The sequence below is a fragment of the Phocoena sinus genome, chromosome 12, assembly GCF_008692025.1.
Source record: "Phocoena sinus isolate mPhoSin1 chromosome 12, mPhoSin1.pri, whole genome shotgun sequence".
NCBI lineage: Eukaryota > Metazoa > Chordata > Mammalia > Artiodactyla > Phocoenidae > Phocoena > Phocoena sinus.
The window spans coordinates 21,260,114-21,281,692 of NC_045774.1; the positions used below are offsets into that span (position 1 = coordinate 21,260,114).

Below are 21,579 nucleotides of genomic sequence, written 5' to 3' on the forward strand. Positions count from 1 at the left end.
TAAAAAGAACAGATAATCAGAATTCATTTCTGTAATCAAGCAACAAAGTTAGCTCTAAGTTTTGTGGCATTAAGGCCCAAAAGAAAACCATTTAATGAAAGAAGTAGTTTTTCTTATAATAAATTCCTGGAGATGTTTATTGTTTAAGTTCTTACGTGAGGGATAGTGGATATGATAAGTATTCAAGTGTGGCTTAGAGAAGAAGACCCAAAATAGTCTTCAAATGGATTTCTGTGTGTGTCAAGTGCTAGAAGAGTATCTGTTGAATAAATGATTACAACACTACACAAGTCTAAAGGTACTTTTGCTGGAAGCTGACATGACATGATTGAGGTATATTACTTTCTAACATAGAATATATGTAGTATATCATATATTACATATACACACATACATAATCACACATATACACCCGAGAACAGGGGTTCTTAAGGGATCTGTGAATGTAGATAAGGAAAAAATTACATCTTTATTTTCATTAACCTTCAACTAAAATCTAGCATTTCTTCAGTTATGAATGTAAGCAACAAACTGATAGTAGTAGCAGAACCTATGAATTTGCCTTTAGTAGAAATCAGACACTTTTACATCATATGATAGACAGTTGTGGAAGTTACATGAAGTGCCATTACATCTTGTTATTTAATGCATGAACAAAGAAGCAATATTGCTATATCGTAAATTTGATTTTTAAAAGTATTTTAAAACTGTATGCAATTGGTTTTCTTTAAAACCTATGTATTTTACAATATGCATTTATAGGCATTATTCTGAGGAGGCGTCCATAGGCTTCTCCAGATAGTGAAAGGATCTATGACAACAGAAACCATTAAGTGCCCTGTGAGCAGCAGAGAAACAAGAAGTGAACCTATCCTTTGTGTTCTCTCCTAAGCATCAGAAAACCCAAGTGAGCTTAGGTAAGTCTTGATCTCACTAATTCAAGGTTAAATTCTCTGAATACCACGTGGCATTTTAACTCATAGAAATCATAGTTAAAAAAATTGGTGGAAGTCTTGTCAATTAATGGTCTAGTTTATAAACTCAACCTACATCCAGTCACACTAAGAAAATTTACTAAGCATTCGTATCAGTGATGTTTTTACTAGGTTGAAACCTTTTGTCTTCATCCTCAATTATACAGACTTTAATTAATGTAGAACATAAATTACTTAAGCACCAGAGCTGGTGTTGTATTACGCTTAGCTGTATTTCCCACTTGTCAAGATGAACAGCTTACTGATGAAGCCAGAGACTTCATGAAAATGGAGAAAGATAAAGTTAAGGTTTAAATGCCAGAAGTTATAACTTTTTTTCTCACACTAATATACATGTAAAAATTTAAAAAAATAAACAGAAAATTTAAAACTAAGTTTTTAATTAAGATTTTTTGAGCTTAAATTAAGCTTAAAATTAAGTGAAATGAGATCAGCCTTATTCATTCTTTCTTCTGAAATATGAATGGCTAATTCTCATGGGTGAGAGGATGACACAGAAGACTGAAGAGAACAGTGAGGAAAAGTAGCACGTTAAGGACAAGCTAATGACACTATACAGAGAAAGGAAGAATTACAACCCATAGTCTCAGGACTCTTCATGTCCTCAAGCAGAAATCCACAGAGATAAACGATACTGAGAAGATACCATCTTTACACTTAGGTCTCTTCGCACTGCACATTATGGCAGTGGTTTGGAACTGAGGTGTATTGTGAGTGATTTATTACTTGTTATACAGTTTCCAAGTTTGCAAGTGACTTGGAAAAAAACCTATGGATTCAAAGTTGTCCTTTTAATAAAATCAGTCTTACTCAATGTATTCTAAAATGCTTTCCTAAGAAAGGAGATGGAGTTATAGGTAGTCTAATGAAAAATTTAAATAACCGACTGAGTATGCAGTTTTTAATGAGCAGTATATTGGTGCACTATTAACTGTTGTATTTATTAGCTATTAAGATGCTTTACTTTCCCACAAAAATTTTAAATTTTTCCTCAAAATGTGAGGAATTAGTTTGCTGATTTGCCTCAAGGCTCAACTTTTCTACTAGCACAGCTTAATGCAAAACAGTAACACTGTAAATTCAACTGACCACTAGAATGTATTTGGACTAAAATGTAGTCTAACACGTGTTGGACTATAACATGGAGAAAGGTATTCCCAACCTCATAAAAGTGCCATGATACGTTATTACTCTCATGGGTCATTCTACCATACCCTACATGTGGTTTCAAGTTTTTGGTTTCTTTGAACAAATATCATAGAAGAGAAATGTAATTTTATGTTGGACAAACAGGACCATAACCAAGAGTACAGTCTGTTTTTAATAATACCCCCAAGCTTTCCTCTTACCTGAACAAAATGACTAGGTGTTTCACTGCAAACTGAATGGATCTGTCCATTTATTATTGGAATTATCTTAGCTAAAGGCAGGCTGACACTGGAAAGACTGAAAAATCATCACAGTAATAATTATTTTCTTATATTATCTTATAGGAACTTAATATTTTAATTATAAAAGTAATAGTCATTGAAAAGTACTAATAAGAAAATAAAAACCACATATAATTCTACCACCTAGAAATAACAACTATGATGTCAATTGACATCATAATTAATTTCTTCCAGTAATTTTTTTTTATTTTTGCGGTACGCGGGCCTCTCACTGTCATGGCCTCTCCCGTTGCGGAGCACAGGCTCCGGACGCACAGGCTCAGTGGCCATGGCTCACGGGCCCAGCCGCTCTGCGGCACGTGGGATCTTCCCGGACCGGGGCACGAACCCGTGTCCCCTGCATCGGCAGGTGGACTCTCAACCACCGCGCCACCAGGGAAGCCCCTTCCAGTAATTTTTTGTATATACGTATCTATACTTTTTGTGTTTTTAACACACAACTATAACCTCCCAAGCAACACTTGTTTTGCATTTTTATTCACAGGTTATAATCATTTTTCCATCTCATTAAAAGTTCTTCCAAAGTTTTTGTCTGTTTTTTAATAATTATATAGTAATCCATCCTCTAGCTGTGACAATTTGTATCATCAGCTCCCTACAGTTGGGCATTTAAGTTTTTGCCTAATATTCCTTAATATAAATAACTTTTTGTATTTACAGTAAATTACTGGGTCGAAGGGTATGAATGCTTTTAAGCTTTAAAATGTATATTGCCAAATGCTCTCTGCTTCTCTAACAGTTTATGAGGATACCTGCTCTATCATGCCTTCTTTCTACATCAAGCATTATCTTTTTCTTTAACCTTCATATGTCTGATAGCTGAAAATGGCATCTCACAGTTTTGGTCTGTATTTCTCTTAATTACTAGCAATATCAAAATTTTTTTCCTCTACTTCAGTGAACTGTACTGTCATCTAGTCAGCTGAGTAAGAAGGAAACCTGGGATCATCGGTACTTCCTTCTCCTGCCTACATCCAGCCTCTCCACAATCCTCAATATTTCTTAAATGTGTCTACTTCTCCCCATTGCCAAACCTATCCACACTAAGCATTATCTCTTCTCTAGACCACAGCAATGACCTTCTAACCTGTAAATGCTCAATAAACATTTCCTGGATGAATGAATGAATGAATGTTATGTGTGACTATATATATAAAATGACTGTCAACTAATGAAACTACTTTTTGTGTGTGGGTTAAAGGCTTGGTTTATTACATAAAATATCACATTTCATACATTTAAACCTGGGACTACACTAAAATTTTCCTTTTAAATATCATGAAAATGCTGAAGCTATGGTATCTAACTAGTATGCTGTGCTAAGATTTGAGGGAATGCTTAAAATGAAAAAAGTGGAGAGATTTATGCATTCCTGAAGGGATCAGTCATTATTCTCCTTCACAGTACCTTTGCAGCATTTTTCTTTTTTTGTTTTGAATTCTTAAATTTATTTTTTATACAGCAGGTTCTTAACAGTTATCGATTTTATACATAGTAGTGTATACACGTCAATCCCAATCACCCAATTCATCTCACCATCCCACCCCCCACCCCACCACTTCTCCCCCTTGGTACCTTCGCAGCATTTTTCAAAACCTGTCATGATTTTTGTTTGATGTGTCTCTTTATATGTTAGTGAATTTGTCTTCCACAGAAATTGAAGACAGCACTACCACACAAGGTCCATGTGGTTTCATGCCTACCTCACTCACTGTATTATCCTAGCACTTTGTAAAGGGCCTGGTGCAGTGTGTGCTCAAAACATACTTGTTGACACGATTAATAAAAGTTTCATTCATCCATTGCTATGTCCCACCCCCAATGTCTACTTTCCCAATTCCACCTTCACAAAGCAATCAAAGTGATCCTACAATGGAAATCCCATCTTGTCACTCTCCTGCCACTTTTCTAGTGGCTCCCCAGCATTCTCAAGCTGACAATCATAACCTGTATGTGCTGAATTCTCCAACTTCATCTCACACCATTCTTTCCCTAGTTCCATCCTTTCAGCTACCACACTGGTCTTCCAGGTCCTCGAAGTGTTACTGTGGTCCTCCTGTCTTCAAAGTCTTTGCGCTATGCCTTCTGCTCTGAATGTCAACTGCCTCACTCTGTCCAAGACCTCATCTTTTTGTTCTTGTTCAAATTATTTCCTTGCAAACTCTGCTTGACTTTCCATGTTTGTTCAAATACTTCTATTATATGCTCAACATTCTTTTCCTATATAACACTTATCATAGTTTATGCAATTATGTTTACTGTTTCTCCTACTAGATTATAAGATCCGTGAGGACAGAGACTTAGTAAAGTACTTGATAAACAGCAGATGTTTAATAAACAGATTTTAGATGAATGGACAAATTGGTCATTTCTACATGCTCTTTTGTGAATTATGTTTGTGTCTCTGACCATCTCCTTCTTTGGGTTTCCTTCCTTAACTGATGTGTATATAATGCTATTAACCTCTGTATATGATGCATATAATTTGCAAATACTTCCCCAATATATCATTTGCATTTAATATTAATTATAAAGTTATAACTTGCTTGATCTTTAACTTTTAAATTTTACCGCCAAACATTATTTTATTCATATAAAGTTCTTTACTTTCATTCTTAGAAAAACTTTCTCCATCTTGAGATCAGCTAAATATTCACCTGTTTTCTATCACTTCATTTATGTTTTGATTGTTTAAACCCCCTGGTTTTTGCTTTTGTTTTTGTTTCTGGCTATAAGTATGGTACAGAAGGGCTCTAACTTTATTTTACAATTAGTCATCTTACAATGACTGTCTTACTGTTATTTACTAAACAATACATCTCTTCCTCACTTTTATCATATTTTATATCTTGTATATTTTAGAGCCTGTTTCTGGATTTTATATCCGATTTCACTGATTCATCTATTCCTAGTAACATATTATTTGAATAACTGTACCTTATAATACATGTTCTATAGGGAAAGTATTCATTGCTCTACTTCTTCAATAATTTCTTGAGTATTCTCAGCCCTTTATTCCTCCTTTAGTACTACCAGTTTTTTTTTTGTTTTTTTTTTTTGCGGTATGTGGGCCTCTCACTGTTGTGGCCTCTCCCGTTGCGGAGCACAGGCTCCGGACGCGCAGGCTCAGTGGCCATGGCTCACGAGCCCAGCCGCTCCACGGCATGTGGGATCTTCCCGGACCGGGGCACGAACCCGTGTCCCCTGCATCGGCAGGCGGACTCTCAACCACTGCGCCACCAGGGAAGCCCAGTACTATCAATTTTTCAGGTTCAAAAATAACAAAGCAACCACTCTCTAATCCTCAGTGGATTTTGATGGTACTTTGACCACATATATAGATTAATTTTGGGAAGCTAACTTTACAAATTTTAGCTGATTCTCTTGGATTTCTAAGTATAAAATCATGTCACTTTCATATAACAATAACTTTTTTCTCTCCCTTTCTGAAACTAATGTCATTTTCTGAAGATAAGAATTTAACTTAGAAAATCAAGAGTCAACTAACAGTTCATTATACAGTAATAAACATTCAGTAAGTGTCTCTTTGCAAAATAAATCTATAAAAATCACTGGCATTCCTGAATTTGGTTCTCAAAATTGTCTCTTCCTAGTCTTACTGCACTGGTTAGAATAATAAAATGATGCTGAATAAATATGTCAATAGTGACCATTTTTATACTGTTTTTAATTTAATGGAAATAATTCTAGTGTGTTGCCATTAAGTATAACATTTGCTTTTGATTTCAAATATTTTATTATATAAAAAGGATTTTTTATTTCTAGAAGAGGTTTTATCAGTAATAAAAGTTATATTTTATTGAATGCTTTTTCAGCAACACTGAAGATGATGCTTGTTTTTTGTCCTATTAACTTATTAATGTTATGAATTAGTATAATAACTTTGTTAATGTTTAAACTTCCTTGCATTCTTAAAATAAACCCTAATTAGTCACAGTCTTGGAGAATAACTAGAAATTCCAGGCTCTGATGTGAGACAAATGTGAGTGAACATCTGGCTTTACTACTCGCTGGCTGCGTGACCACAAATTATTTAATTTTTCTCTGTCTTAGTTTCCTCACCTGTGGCAAGAGGAAGATACTAGTACTTACTTCCTAGGGCTATTTTAAGAATTCAATGAGATAATGTTCTGAAAAATACCTATCATACTTGTACGTAGAAAAAGAAAACAGAAGTACTGGTCACTATTATTACTGCTATATATTTCTGGATTTCATTTGTTTATATCTTATTTAGGACTCATATCTATATTCATACTTTAAGTGTATAGTTTTTCTTTTACATCCCATGTTTATCCATCATATTTTCTATTGGGTTGTTTCTTGTGATAGGAAAACTTTTAATATTATATATATATATGTTTATATATACACATATGTTATATGCACATGTTGTATATATAGTATATACATAAATATAAACATATGTAATATATACATATATATGTAAAATTTAATGTTTTATTAGTTTACATCATTTTTCTGTTAATTCTCTTGAGGGTTCTGGATTATTAATTGTAGTACACATAATTAGTGATACTTTCTCTCTTTGCCAATAGTTAAGTATAAACACTGAGTACTACAGGAGTGATAATGAGTACTACAGGAGTTCAGAAAAGACTATCAATGGCTGATGTAATTGTAACATAATTTCTATAATTCTTTAGTGTATAAGATCAAGTATTTGTTTATATTATATCAACTATTACAATTCTTATAACTACTCAGGAAATGACTAATACTTCTGCTAGGTAGAGATTATAGTGAAATTTTGTTGACTGGAGCACCTTGAGTATTTTATAGAGGCTGAAATTTTTTTTGATAATTTAAAGAACTGCTAAAGAAGATTTTAGGATGATATTTAAATTGCTTCAGAAAATAAATTTTATGATGCTAGGCATTCCAAATCCTCAATGTTAACTGCAAATTATTCCTTTTTGTATAATAAAGATGGGTCCCAGAGAACTGGGCAAATAAAATAATCTTGCCCTGTGTATTTCAGAATTAAATTGGACATTGCACATACATACTGCATATCAGTTACTGTTACCCTTAATTTTAACAGATGGGTTTATAGTCAGTTAACATTGATTTAGTACCTATTATTTTCTGAATTTAACTTAAAAAACTGCAAAAGAGTGTAAATCCTAATAGGAGATTCAAGGTGCTCATGCTGAGATGATAAGAATATAATAAAACCATAAGATATCTTTTGGCAGTGTGAATCCATGACTTAGTAATAGTTATGATTAAAATCACTACCAATTGCACTAACTAAACATTCCTAATCCTACAATAAGGGCTGTAGAACTAGGAGATAATTCATCAAGTGGGAATTTAGAAACAAGAATGCTTGGCTGAATTATACAGGCTAATTATCGCTTATAGTACTGGAATAATATAAGAGAAAACATTAAAACTTAAATAACATTTTCAGTTTTGTATTCTAAAGAGTTAAATCTAAAAAGCCCCAATAATTGAAATTTGGCCTATAGAAAAATAGTTTCACAACTTAAGTACTTTATATAGTGGCAAAATTTTTGGAAGAAATGAAAAGTTTTAATATTGAATACTGAAAGAGCTCCTCCTAATGAAGGAGTCATTGGTTGAACAGAGTTTAATTTGTTGAAAAAACAAACATTCAAATTTATCCTCTAAGATATTTTTGTTACCCGGAACAAAAAATAAACACATCCCAAAGCACTATTTTATTAGAACATTCTTTAGACTGATAACATTCTTTTATGTCTTCTTACCTATTCATGGAGTTACCGTGTTGCAGGTCCTGTTCAGTAGGTCGAAAGAACTCAGCCATATTGTCTAGCAGTCTACTAAATCCTCGGTTTAGACAGGTATTCAAAACTGTACTAAAATCTGGACTACACAAAATAAGAGGATAAGTTACTTTTCAGATTCTCAATCGAAAAGGACACAGATTCAGTAACGATGTGGTTACCTTTGACAACCACCAACATTTCTAGTCACAATTTAGTTTTTAGACTAAAACACTATAAAAATATATCAAGGAGTCAATCTTAAAAGTTAAGCATAAAAAGTGAGCTTATTATTTAGCACAACACAATGAGAATATTCATGCATTTTGCTAGATTTTCTTACATTAGGCAGCACTTTATAAGTGTATTTTTATAAATATCAATAAATAGTATTACTTCTCTTGAGGAAACACTTGAAGAGGAATCCTCTTATAGTCACAAGTTATTGGTTTGCCTTATATACTCTATCATATCATCCCAGTGAAACAGAATATTTTATTAACATGTACAACAGATGAGGAACTGGATACTTGAGGGATGAAGAAATCTGTCCAAAGGTTATGTAATTAGTAAATATGGGAGCCAGAATTTGAACCCAGGCCTTTTTGATCTTAAAGTTCAAGCTCTTTTTGTTACATCATGTCAGTACCTCACAAAAACTCTTTGATATAAAGAATAATATATGTATGCTATGAGAGTTAGAAACTGCCTAGTTGAACAGATTAGTTCTATCTTCGACATGTAGAAATCTCAATTCAACTCATGAGAGTGGAGGGCTAGGGCTATAAGTTTGGGAATTACTAACATACAGACAGTAAATTAATAGGAGTACATAAAATTGCTTAGGGCAGCCTGAGGATGAAATAAGAACAAATACCTGGGAAACACTAATATTTAAAGGAAAGGCAGGCATAGAGGAACCTAAGAAGAAATGATCTGAGAACTGACAGAAAAATTAGATTTTTCATTGAAGCCATAAGAGAAAGGAATTTCAAGAAAGCCTTGATCACCAGTGTCAATTACTAGAGAAAGGCCAAGTAAGATGAGCATTACATGTTGACTGGATTTGGCAAAAGTTCACTGATGACCTTTTCTTAGAGCTTCATGGAGTGGTTTGAATAAGAAAAAGGTGGAGATCGCTACTGTAGAAAGTCAAGGGACTAGAACTTGATGAATTCAGATAGTAGTCAGTAGCTGAGTTAACCTAAAAATTTGCTGATTTTCTTCAAGATTATGAAAAAATATTATAAACAAAGGATATAATTTGACCATTAAACAGAAATAGAAAAAATGATCTTAAATTATCTTTAATTGAAAAGAAACTTTGATATTTTAATCACTTAAGATAAAGTGGATGGAACTGGTATTACCACTAAGATTTCACAATGATAGAACTACCTCAACGAGTGTTAAGTGGCTCAATCAAGGTTGACCAGATAATAAATAGGACAGCCAACCTTGTATCTAGGTCCTCTCATCTTCTAATGCATAATCTGATGCTTTTTCCATTTCTAACACTCTGGCTTTCTTCTGGGTAATTTAAAATAGTAATACTCAGTTTAGGGAGGATGTGAAATTTTTATCACTCAAAGATTTAGGAACATTATAGACTATCCTGAAAGGGTTAGGGGAAGTAGTTCTCAAAATTAAGTACAGGTGTGTGTGCATACACATAAGCATGTGTGTACATGTGTCTACACCTGAGGCCTAGCTGGAGCTGGCTAGCTTTGGCTGCCAAGAGTTTTCCCAACTCTCCAAGTCAGCACTGAGTGACGTCAAGTTGGTAGTCAGCACTGCTGTGGCTACAATTTGTTTCTGGTCTTTTTTCTTTACAGGGCTGGTTGTTAACCATTTACCACTACACACTGAGCATATGAGAATCACCCTTGAAAGCTTTCCTCAAAATATAAATGCTAACTATCTTCCAGTTCCTTAACTAGTATATCAGAGTCTCTAGGCTAGGAAAGTAGGTGGGGGCAAGGCATGGGTATCCTAAAAAGAAATCTTTGCTTCCCTCCCCACCCTAATAAGAGGACCATTAGTTTAGGTAGGAAATCCTACTTAAGGCAGGGGAATAGATTTTAAATTTAATTTTAACAAAATATTATGTTGAACGTTGTTCAAAAAAAACTATAAAATGGTCATAAGTACATTAAAAAAAGAAACACATGCTTTCTGTTACATGCAGTATACATACCTTTCCAACATGTCTCTAGTTTCATTGAGTAGTTTAATAGTGGTAACATCTCTAGGAGAAAGCCCACAGGCCTGTGAAATTAAAAGGCCACATTTCAGGGTTTCAAATATTAGCACAGGGTTATGATGAAACAAATCGTATTAATAAACTCAGGAGTTCAGGAAGCCTAAAAGTCTATGTTCTATCAACAATCAAAAAATGTTAAACTCAAAACACTATAAAGGTTCATGTGCACAGGTAAGCAGTATTTAGAACATGAGTCACAGTAAGATCTTTGTTTATCTGACCCCTCTTGGACACATTTCTAGAATATACTTACAAAGAAAAAAATAGCCTTTGAGGTTGCAGAGGCCAGGGATTTTTTTTCTTTGATTGTTAAGACTTTTTATCAGGATATGTATGTGTCTTTTCTCATCAATCTAGTTTAGTCTAAGGCTCTGTGTGTCCTTTCAATCTGAAGTTGCAGGTTTAAATTTAACTCAGGTAAGATTTGGTCTATCACCCCTCTCTTCATCCATTCTTTTGAATCATTTTCTTTTTTTTTTTTTTTTTTTTTTTTATGCGTTACGCGGGCCTCTCACTGTTGCGGCCTCTCCCGTTGCGGAGGACAGGCTCCGGACGCGCAGGCTCAGCGGCCATGGCTCACGGGCCCAGCCGCTCCGCGGCACGCGGGATCCCCCCAGACCGGGGCACGAACCCGCGTCCCCTGCATCGGCAGGCGGACTCTCAACCACTGCGCCACCAGGGAAGCCCTCATTTTCTTTTTTAATTCCACTGTTGAATTTTAAAATTTGGAAATTGCTTTATCATTTCAGAAAGCTTTTTAAATACTATTATTGCATCTCCTTGAGATTCTAATTTGTAAGTAAGTTTTCTCCGGTTTCTTTCATTAATTCTGTCAGGTCTGTTCTGCTTGTTCAATTTAGCCTCCATCCTGCAGTTCACAGGGTTTCCTCAGATGGTTTGCAATTTTTTTTTGGCCTATTCATGAATGCAGGGTCTCTCAGTACCCACAAACATCTATCTCTGGGGTTTCTGGGCAAGGGGGAAACCGGCAGGCAATGAAAAACATGGCAGTCTTTGTTCTAACAGGACCTTTACGCTGAGGTATGGCATAGGGGCCTCTCTGGTCTAAGACTTCTCCAATTGTTAAGTGAGAGATATTCTTCTCTCAATGGCAAAGAATGGATGCAATCCACTTAGGTATAAAATTTTTAAAAAATGAGGTCTATAACCTGTAATCTTTGGCATTTTTATTATTCTTAACCAATGAATAACTTAAATCACAACTGGCTGGGACACACCAGTGTATAGCAACACCATAGTTGATATATGTTAGATTAGGCCTTCTTTGTTTCTCAACTGGATGACTCCTTCAGTCCATTCAGATACTGCCATCATTGATTCATCTTAAAAAGCAAACGTGATTGTGGTACTGGCTTGATTAGAATTTGAAATGGAAGTTCAGACTCTTTATCTTGGCACACAAAGTTCTTTAGGATCTTGCCCCAACTACCAGCTTTATCTTCTGTTACCTGACCTCATACAGAAATGCTCTAGCCAAAGGAACTGAATTTGTCTCCTGTGTTCCCCAGGTGTAATGAATACGTCTTATTCATTTTATATGCCAATCATACTAGTGTCTGTCACATAACTAATATTCAATAAAATTCTGCTGAATATCTAAAGTTTTTTCTAACTGGAAGTCAGTTCCATTTACAGTTTGTTTTCTAAATTAATGAGGTTTTATTTATTACTGAAATACATGTCTTTCAATCACTTACCTTTCAAGAGACTCAGAAATCTAAATTTTAAGAGATAGTGAAAAAAACCTTAAAAAAAAAGAGTAATTCGTTTGGTTAAATGGTTATGAATTAAGCACCTGAACTGCTAATGGAGTTTCTTCATCTGGCATCATATAATGGCACAATAAAGATCTGGATCCATCGTTATTAATCCAAGAAGAAGATTTATGTTGCTCAACGAGATCTCTGATTTCTTTTAGTTTTTGCTCCAAGTCCAAAAGGGACAAAGAATGTTTAAGAGAAACACTAGAAACAGAGAAAAGGGAATTGGGATAAATTGAAACTATACAACACATCCTATACACACTCTTACCCTAACAGGTTACTACCTGAGATCCTGTTTCAACCAGTCAAACCGTGAAACTGCTGACTGTGAAATCACTAGAGTAGATTAAGAAATCAGCTACCCGTTAAGGACCAAGAAAAATCTTGTTGCAGATTTCACAAGAAAATTCCCACTGTATCAACGGGAGTTAAAAGCCTCAGACACAGATTTTTAAAAGCAGGTTTTTTATCTCATGACCCAAATATCTCTGGTTTGTTTGGAAATCAATCAATAAACAATGAAATATTAAATCTTTTCCCTTAGTATGAAAAGGTTGATACTGATGAAGAAAATGGATTCCACAATGTAACACCGCAGGGCTGTGTCCATATTAGGTTAAGAGTTTCGCAGACCACCATTTGTCAAATCACTAGCTTCATTAGAACAATTTGAATTTTTCTTTTATTCATCAGAATCAGTAAGTCAGAAAAGCCAAAGCAAAATGCCTTACCTTCCTAAAATCTTCTGCACAGCTTGTTTAATGACAGTGATCAATTCTGTCAGGCCTATTAAAGCAAAAACAAACATAAAAGCGTTGTTGACTTTTTCAATTCCTCAATACTACAAATTAATGAATCAGAATTAGTTTACAGGTCACGAATAAGAATCTTACCATCTCCAAGGAGGTGTTGAATACTTGATAAATATTGCTGTTGGACATCTGGGGGGGCAAGAACTGTCTGTATAAAACAGAAATAAGGTACCCAATATTATTAGTAAATAATAATATTTTCATTATAACTTGAGCTGAGATTCTTTAGGACCTGGAACGACAGGAAAAATACTATTCTTTAACATAACAAAAAGCCTAGCTTCAAAATATGAAGAATAATAATGCTAAAAGTTTATAATCACATGAAATATAAAGATATTTATTCTATATGAATTATCATGATAAATAATATTTGGTTAAAATTTGAACCTCTTGAAAGAAAGGGCAATATCTATTGAAGTCTGTTAAACTTACGGTGCCATTTTTGCCAACTGCTGCATTATCCAGGTAAATATATCCACCAATTATGTTTAACTGGACTCGCAAAAGAACCACCAGCATGCAAGTACTGTACACAGCTACGATACTTCTTGTGAAACCTTTACAGAGAAAAGAAAACCACTTGGTACTAATTATTAAAATATAAACAAATGTGTAAAATCACAAACCATTCCTACAGTTATTTTTTCATAAGATGACTTTAAAAATACATTTGTAATTGTTTCAAGTACAAAAATATATCAATTCAAAACATTTCATAGTTAATCTGCTTAAAAAATGTTTATTGTAAATTAGAAATGATCCCTTAATTGAAACAATAACCAAAAAAAACAATAACGGATATATTCAGTGAAGGGTTATATATTATTAGCTTAGAAAGGAAAAAAAGAAAGGACTGGGAAGCACTAAGTGTTGCAGCCTCAGAACTCAGAGCTGTCCAGGGAGTCAGTCCTGAGTAAGAGAAGAGGGCTGAGCATGGAAGAGCTCCTGCCGTCAATGGCAGGTAAAAGGGGATAAAGGATAAGCCCATTAAAGGGCTGGAGGAAGGTACACAAAGACAGGGAAACACCCAGAGACCCGGCTAGGACAGCGTGTTCAAAACAGAGGAGAGAGAAAGGTGCTGACTCTTGTGGAGAGGTCTAGTAGGATGAAAATGTCCAGTGAATTTAGCAACACAGAAGTTACTACTGATGCTTGAGACATCTGCTGGGGTGGAGATACACGATTGGAAACGAGGCTCTAGTATGTCAAAGAGTGAGTAGGAGTGAAGAAGGAAAGACAGGGAATGTAGAAATCTTTTGTATTATACAATGGATGTGAGAAAGTACAATAGCTGAAAGGAAATACAGGGTAGTACAAAAGTTTAGTTCATTTTCAAATAGGTAAAGTTTAAGCATGATTCAGTTGATAAGGATTAGTTGAATGGATAGGAAAACACAGGAATAACTGACAGTATGAAGTTCTGAGACATCGAGATACATCTATTCTAGGGCAGCTTTTTGCTACAAATTTTTATCACTAATCAAAGTTTGCATACAATATCAAAGTAAAGTTACTATCTGGGTTGGAGTAAAAACTTCCTTCAAAGTATATATTGTAGATATCAGTACCTAATATGCATATACGTAGTCTAGGACAGGTTTACATATTATCATAACAATAATAATACCACCACCACCGCTAAAATTTATTGAGTAGTTTCTATGACCATTGATCTACTTGCTTTATGAGAATTATTTAATCTGACAAAAACTCTATGAGGTAGGTAAAGAAGAGTTACCCACATAATAGAGTACAAAAATTTCCCATTAAAAATATTTTAAGGCTGTTCTGTTGCACAGAATACGCAGGCTTACTTATTATCTTCAGATCCTCCCATATGTCTAGCTTGTTTGAAGGCCTAAAGAAAAATATCAGAAAATAGTAATATAGGTAATCTAACAGAAAACTTTGAACTTTACAGCTCTATACTTAATTATATTTTATCACAGGATAACTGCAGAAAACAAAGCCCATAAAATATAGTAAAAACAACTGTAATTTCAGTAACTGATAATAACCATTTTCATAGTATCCTGGTGTATATCCTTCCAGTCTTTCTCCTCCTTCTGAGCATATGCATGTGTATTATAAAATCAGACAGGAAAAGCAGGAATATTTATTTCTTTCCCTTATTTACTGTTTTATAAATAATGCAGTAGGTTCTATAACTCTTCAAAGGTAAGTAATGAAGTATTTTTTGTTTAAAAGTATCATTACAAACACATGCGTTTTAATGTGTGTTTGATGTGTTTCTACCCACTGTAGTTATTATCCTTACTGATGTTCAAACTGCCCATCTTTGACTATTGTGGGACTATTCAGGTTAGTTCCTAAGTCCTTTTGACATGACCCCTTTAGTCTTTGACAACTTCCTTGCTCTCTGACATAAAAAGCTGTTCTGGGTTCACCTTGTTCAATTCTTGCTGCAAACCTGGAATCATCCATTTCTCTGAGAGTCCTGGTTCCTGGTAGTGGAAAATGGTAGTCTGAGACTTAATCCGTTGATTAAGGATGTTCATTGCTACTGGGTAGGTCATTATTTCTAAGCCTTTTCAGTAGACTAAGCTAGTAAATATCAATATATGTATGTATTTATTTATATGAACATATATTCAAAGAGATAAAATACATCATGAATTCATACTGATACTTCTAATTCAAAATTAGGACCACTGGGTTTTTTAACAATCTCATTGTTCTTACATCTGTATTTCTTTTTGCTCACACTAGAAATCAGTGAAACTAACATAATTACTAATTTGCTTCATCCCTCACTCTATGGACAACAGTCTCAGAATAGCAATAGCAACAGTGAAAACAGTTTAAGTTTTTTTTTTCCAATTCTGTATGCTCTAAGAGTATATATCCCACTAAAAACACACAAATTTCTATTTTTTAAATTAATTAATTAATTAATTAATTTATGTGTTTGGTCTTTTCTGTGTGAGGGCTTTCTCTAGTTGCGGCAAGTGGGGGCCACTCCTCATCGCGGTGCGCGGGCCTCTCACTATCAAGGCATCTCTCGTTGCGGAGCACAGGCTCCAGACGCACAGGCTCAGTAATTGTGGCTCACGGGGCTAGCTGCTCCGTGGCATGTGGGATCTTCCCAGACCAGGGCTCGAACCCGTGTCCCCTGCATTGGCAGGCAGATTCTCAACCACTGCACCACCAGGGAAGCCCTCAAATTTCTGTTTTAAAGTCACTTGGCATAGTTTCTCTTTTTGTGATTACAACATCAACTAGATACGCATTTGGGTTAATTTCATTTATTTTACTATCACTTTTTAAACATTGCTTTTTAAACACTAAACATAGTTTTATAAATATGTAAAATATTTATATGGTTCCAAACTCAAATTTATACAACACAGCATATTCAAAGAAGTCCATTCCTAGCCACCTTTATTCTTTTTCTTCTTCATAGGTAACTATTAAAAAAATATACTTTAACTTCCCATTGTTTTCCTTTATATAGGCAAATATGTATATATATTCATATCTGCCCCCTTAGATAAATGGTGGCATTCTATACACATTTTCCTTTATCTTTTAAAAAAATATAACAATATATCCTGGGGATCATTCCATAATAGTATAGAGATAGTAGCCATCATTTTTTTGTTTTTTTTTTTAAAAACCACGGCATAGTACTCCACTCACTGTGTGTGTATACTACGTGGATGAAGTTCAGGGCTTTTCAAATCACCTTTGTGGTAGGACCAGGTTTTTTTCTTATTTCTAATCTGTCACAGATGAACAGTTTGGTAAAATAAAATAAAAATGAATTACTAGAAAAGTCAAATTAAAAAACCACAAAGATACAAAAAATACAATCCCATATTCTTTATAATTATAATCAGACAATGAGTTACCATTACAATTGTGGGATACTACTAGCTTCTTATCTTTCTTTGGCACTGGAGAGACTGTAGAGCTTCAGGTGTCCCTTTCCTAGATGGCACAAGTTTGGTAGATATATGGAGAAAATCCTACCAGGCCCTGCTGCAACCTTACGCTACTGTTCAGGCCTTGTGGCAGAACACCATATTTTAGTCCCATATTAAATTGGGAATCAACCACAATTCAAGGGTTAGGTATTTTAATGCAAGTAAATCACTTCTTTTGAATGTTATCTAAGATAAATTTCAAAGTGATTGTTATAGAAATTCTAAATGAAACAAGATAAGAAAACAGTGGTTCCAAAATTTTAACACAGGAAGTGCTCAATAGCAGCAGGCTGTGGAAGGGCAAACTAGGGTATCTGTCTGGAAACTGTACTTATTTGGCATGATTTTGGTGGGACAGGACTGAATTATAGCCACACAGGACATTTCTTCATGTTGACATTCACCACTATCAGACTTAAAAGTAGATTTAATTGAGTTATGAGACCTAATGTACAGCACGGTGAATACAGTTGATAATAATGCTTTCGTATACTTGAAATTTCCTGAGAATAGATGTTAAGTGTTCTCACCACACACCAAAAAAATGGTAACTACATGAGGTGATGGATATGTTAATTAGCTTGACTGTGGTAATCATTTTTAATATATACATTTACAAAAAATGAAAAAAAAATTCACCTTATCTGTTTTAAAGATTCTGATTCCAAACCTATGTAGAACAAAGTACTTTCTAGGCCAAGATTCCTTTCAAATGATTTGTCTGATGGAAACCAACTCCAAGTTAAATACAATCAGACTCTTTAATACTACTAAAATATGTTTAAGAATTAAACTAATCCTTTCAAAGTGTTCTACCTGTCTTGTGATGAAGGATGTTTAAGATCCTTTGCCATTGAAACTACACTGCCATTATCAATCATCAATAAGAATGCCAAATATTAAAGGCAGTGGTGGCTGTTTATTTGCTGCTATAAAACTGATAAAATAAGACTATCAAACCTTTCATTTATTTCTGATTAGTTGTTATCACAATTAGTTTAAGGAGAAAATTAACTTGCTTGACAGGCTTTTATGAGGCCGGAGTTGACTGAAAACCAATACAAAAGCAGTCGTAAGATTGGAGGCCTTACTTTAATCACACTTTGTAAGGGCTCAAGCGTCTCTTTATGCAAATACTTTTCAAATGGACATTCTCCCCTCCCCCAGCCCCCAAACTGCAAATAGTAATTTCAAATCAAAGAAAGGAAAGAAAAAATAACACGGAGATGTTTAAAGAGGAAACAGGCAATGAGGAGAACTGTTGTGCATCTTATCCTTCCAAGAATTTAAGAAAGTCTCCTGTGTTATAAAGAAAAGAGGCCTCATGCCTTTTCTTTAAAGCATTACCCATCATTAATCCCTTTGCTCTCTAGCCTCCCACATTTTCTCCCCACATTTTGCTTTCACTTTTTACCACAGACTAACCATAGTATGTCTTGAATTATGACAATTTATTTCATCTAATTCCTCCTTTGGATGACAAAGTCTTAGAGAGAAAGAGACCTTATCTTAATTATCTTGAATCCCCCAAAACACAGGGAATGTAGGGCCTTACAGGAAACAGGGTTACCAAGAAAGAATCCCACTTATGTTTAATGTGTGTCTGTGTTGCTTTTATAAAAGTGTATTCACTTATTTCATTTGTCTTGCCTTCTCAGTAAGACTAAAACTTAAGGCAATTAAAATTTATTTTTCTATATGTTTCTTCTTTATATAATCACATGAACTAATTTATAAACCAAACCTTACATCCATAAGTAGTAGTAAAAGTGTGTCAGCCACTAAGAATCATGAAACTAAGGAAAAAATTCTTATCACTAGCATTATACTTTAATCAGATTAAAAAACCTGATCAGTTGGTTGAATGAGGGAATATCTAGGTTATGCCTTTTTTTTTTTTTTTTTTTTGGTTATGCCTTTTTTTAAGTCATTTTCTTTAGGGACTGTCATCATGTTGTTGAAGTGCAGAGTTGTAACTTTGTGTGGATTATGGACAGTCAATAATATGTATTTAAAAGCTGCACTATTGCAAAACGGGTGTATTATCCAGGTGCTCATACACTTTTCTTTTATTGTTACTTGATTTTTATTTATTTTTTTAAAATTTATTTTTATTGTTGGCTGCGTTGGGTCTTAGTTGCAGCATGTGGAATCCTTTGTTGTGGCGCGTGTGTGGGCTTTCTCTCTACTTGCGGTGCGTAGTCTCAGTAGTTGTGGCGTGCAGGCTCAGTAGTTGCGACGTGCAGGCTTAGTTGCCCCATGGCGTGTGGGATCTTAGCTCCCTGACCAGGCATTGAACCTGCATCCCCTGTGTTGGAAGACGGATTCTTAACCACTGGACCACCAGGGAAGTCCCTGTTACTTGATTTTTAAACTTTGCTTTAGCCACTTAAAAACTGTTATGACACAATTTGCTTCAAATCCATTCCAAGTTGTATATTTGTTTTCTAATAAAAAAATTACAATTTATACCCCCATCCAAAAAAAAGTACACAAACCAATTGTATATAAATTCAGTGTTATTTTGGGAGGTATTATCTGACTACAGAAAATGTCTCCAAAGAAATTGTCCAGCTTGCTGCGTAACCTGCCTGAGCACTAAATTCCTATTTGCAAAATGGAGTTAATAATATCTGCCTCAGAAGCAGCCTAAGTGTCCAGCAACAGATGAATGGATAAAGATGATGTGGTACATATATATAATGGAATATTACTCAGCCATAAAAAGAAATGAAATTGAGTTATTTGTAGTGAGGTGGATGGACCCAGAGTCTGTCATACAGAGTGAAGTAAGTCAGAAAGAGAAAAACGAATACTATATGCTAACATATATATACAGAATTTAAAGAAAAAAATGGTTCTGAAGAACATAGGGGCAGGACAGGAATAAAGATGCAGATGCAGAGAATGGACTTGAGGACACGGCGAGGGGGAAGGGTAAGCTGGGATGAAGTGAGAGAGTGGCATGGACATATATACACTACCAAATGTAAAATAGATAGCTAGTGGGAAGCAGCCGCATAGCACAGGGAGATCGGCCTGGTGCTTTGCGACCACCTAGAGGGGTGGGATAGGGAGGGTAGGAGGGAGACGCAAGAGGGAGGAGATATGGGGATATATGTATATGTATAGCTGATTCACTTTGTTATAAAGCAGAAACTAACACACCATTGGAAAGCAATTATACTCCAATAAAGATGTTAAAAAAAAAAATCTGCCTCACAAGGATACTGTGGAATTTAAATGGGAGTAATGTATCTAGCACTGGGCCTGGCACAAAGAGACACCCCAGAAAGAGCATTTTCTTTCCCCTGACTACTGGAGGATGATTACAAGGAAAATGAATATCTTTCGATAAGGCCAAAATGATTAAAATATATTTAGTGAAACCATTCCCCTCCACCCCCCTTCTTGTTCATTAAAAGAAGCCATTTCCTTCTGGAAGTCTTCTCAAACTAACACAGCATCACACTAAATTACAATACTCCAATACACACTACTCCCCACATACAAGGTCCTATGTATGAAAGTGCTCTGTACACAGTACACTGTCATGGTAAGATAAATTATCATTATCATATGTTCATGTTATATTTGTACTTCATTTTGCTAATGATATAAAATGTAAGTTCATATGCTTTCGTTATTTAAAATGTATGTTCACATGCTTTAGCTAGTACGATGTAAACTCTTTAAGAATATTAAAGAGTTAATATTTAATATTTAACATTACTGTCGTTTCACAACATCTGGCTCAGGAACACATTCCCTAAGTACTCAATAATTAAATTTCTGAAAAAGTGTCAAAGTGACAGAAGATCTCTTCATATGAAAACCAGAATACATACAAATATTGTCACCCTAAATACTTTGCACATCAAGGTAGAACATAAATGGACAAAATATTAATTAAATGATATTGTAAGTAAATATTTTTTTCTAAATGAGCTTATTATAAGCTCTAAATAGAAAGAAAAATAAGAAAACAAAGACTTCTGAAAAGTATTTCAGTTACATTCTATAAATTTTCAGTGCAATGTATAAATGAGAATGGCTGTAACTTGCATTTACCTGTTTTTTAGCAGAGCTGTAAGGCTCTCAGAATTGAGTTGCTGCATTAAGGCCTCTCTCAGTGTTGGAAGCATGGACAGCACTATAATACAAACAGAAAATTAAAAAGGTCACAAGTGATAGGACTGCCTTCACTGAGAAATGCACATTGTTTTAGCCTATATGACAGGACTAGCAACTAGGAAGGGTTGGTAAGGAAGGTCAGGGCTTTCAAATTATTATTAAGAATAAAAACCAGTTACCTACTAATAAATCATTTATCTGCTCACGTGAAGCAAAATTATGCATATACATGTTATGATCATAGTGATGCAAACAAGTACATGTAGAAGAAAGAATGGGAAGAATTATTCCCAAATGTTAACAGTGTTGGTCTTTGGGCTACAGACTATGGATAATTCTTTTTTTTTTCCAGATCTTTTACAATAAATGTTTATTTCTGATTCAATAAAATGATC

The 21,579-nt window shown here is 34.6% G+C and overlaps 2 protein-coding genes across 7 annotated transcripts in view; one reads left to right on the forward strand and one right to left on the reverse strand.

Annotated features, from left to right (window-relative positions):
- FUCA2 (alpha-L-fucosidase 2) overlaps positions 1-21,579 on the forward strand; it is a 54,918-nt gene that overhangs the window by 27,267 nt on the left and 6,072 nt on the right. Inside the window, exons 8-9 of one of the 2 annotated variants that reach the window (XR_004352490.1) lie at positions 763-917; positions 3,345-3,983. The gene's annotated coding sequence lies outside the window, so the exon portion shown is untranslated. Of the gene's footprint in view, positions 1-762; positions 918-3,344; positions 3,984-21,579 lie in introns of those variants that run through there. The other variant, XR_004352491.1, reaches the window with a different exon arrangement.
- PEX3 (peroxisomal biogenesis factor 3) overlaps positions 1-21,579 on the reverse strand; it is a 35,353-nt gene that overhangs the window by 976 nt on the left and 12,798 nt on the right. For 2 of the 5 annotated variants that reach the window (XM_032650931.1, XM_032650930.1), the window contains exons 3-11: positions 21,122-21,203; positions 14,918-14,961; positions 13,536-13,660; positions 13,182-13,248; positions 13,020-13,074; positions 12,321-12,489; positions 10,439-10,509; positions 8,224-8,346; positions 2,345-2,441 (exon numbers count right to left, since the gene is read on the reverse strand). In XM_032650931.1, coding sequence (XP_032506822.1) covers positions 2,345-2,441; positions 8,224-8,346; positions 10,439-10,509; positions 12,321-12,489; positions 13,020-13,074; positions 13,182-13,248; positions 13,536-13,660; positions 14,918-14,961; positions 21,122-21,203 — 833 coding nt within the window. Of the gene's footprint in view, positions 1-2,344; positions 2,442-8,223; positions 8,347-10,438; positions 10,510-12,320; positions 12,490-13,019; positions 13,075-13,181; positions 13,249-13,535; positions 13,661-14,845; positions 14,962-16,763; positions 16,847-16,975; positions 21,204-21,579 lie in introns of all 5 variants that reach the window. The other 3 variants (XM_032650932.1, XM_032650933.1, XM_032650929.1) reach the window with 3 other exon arrangements.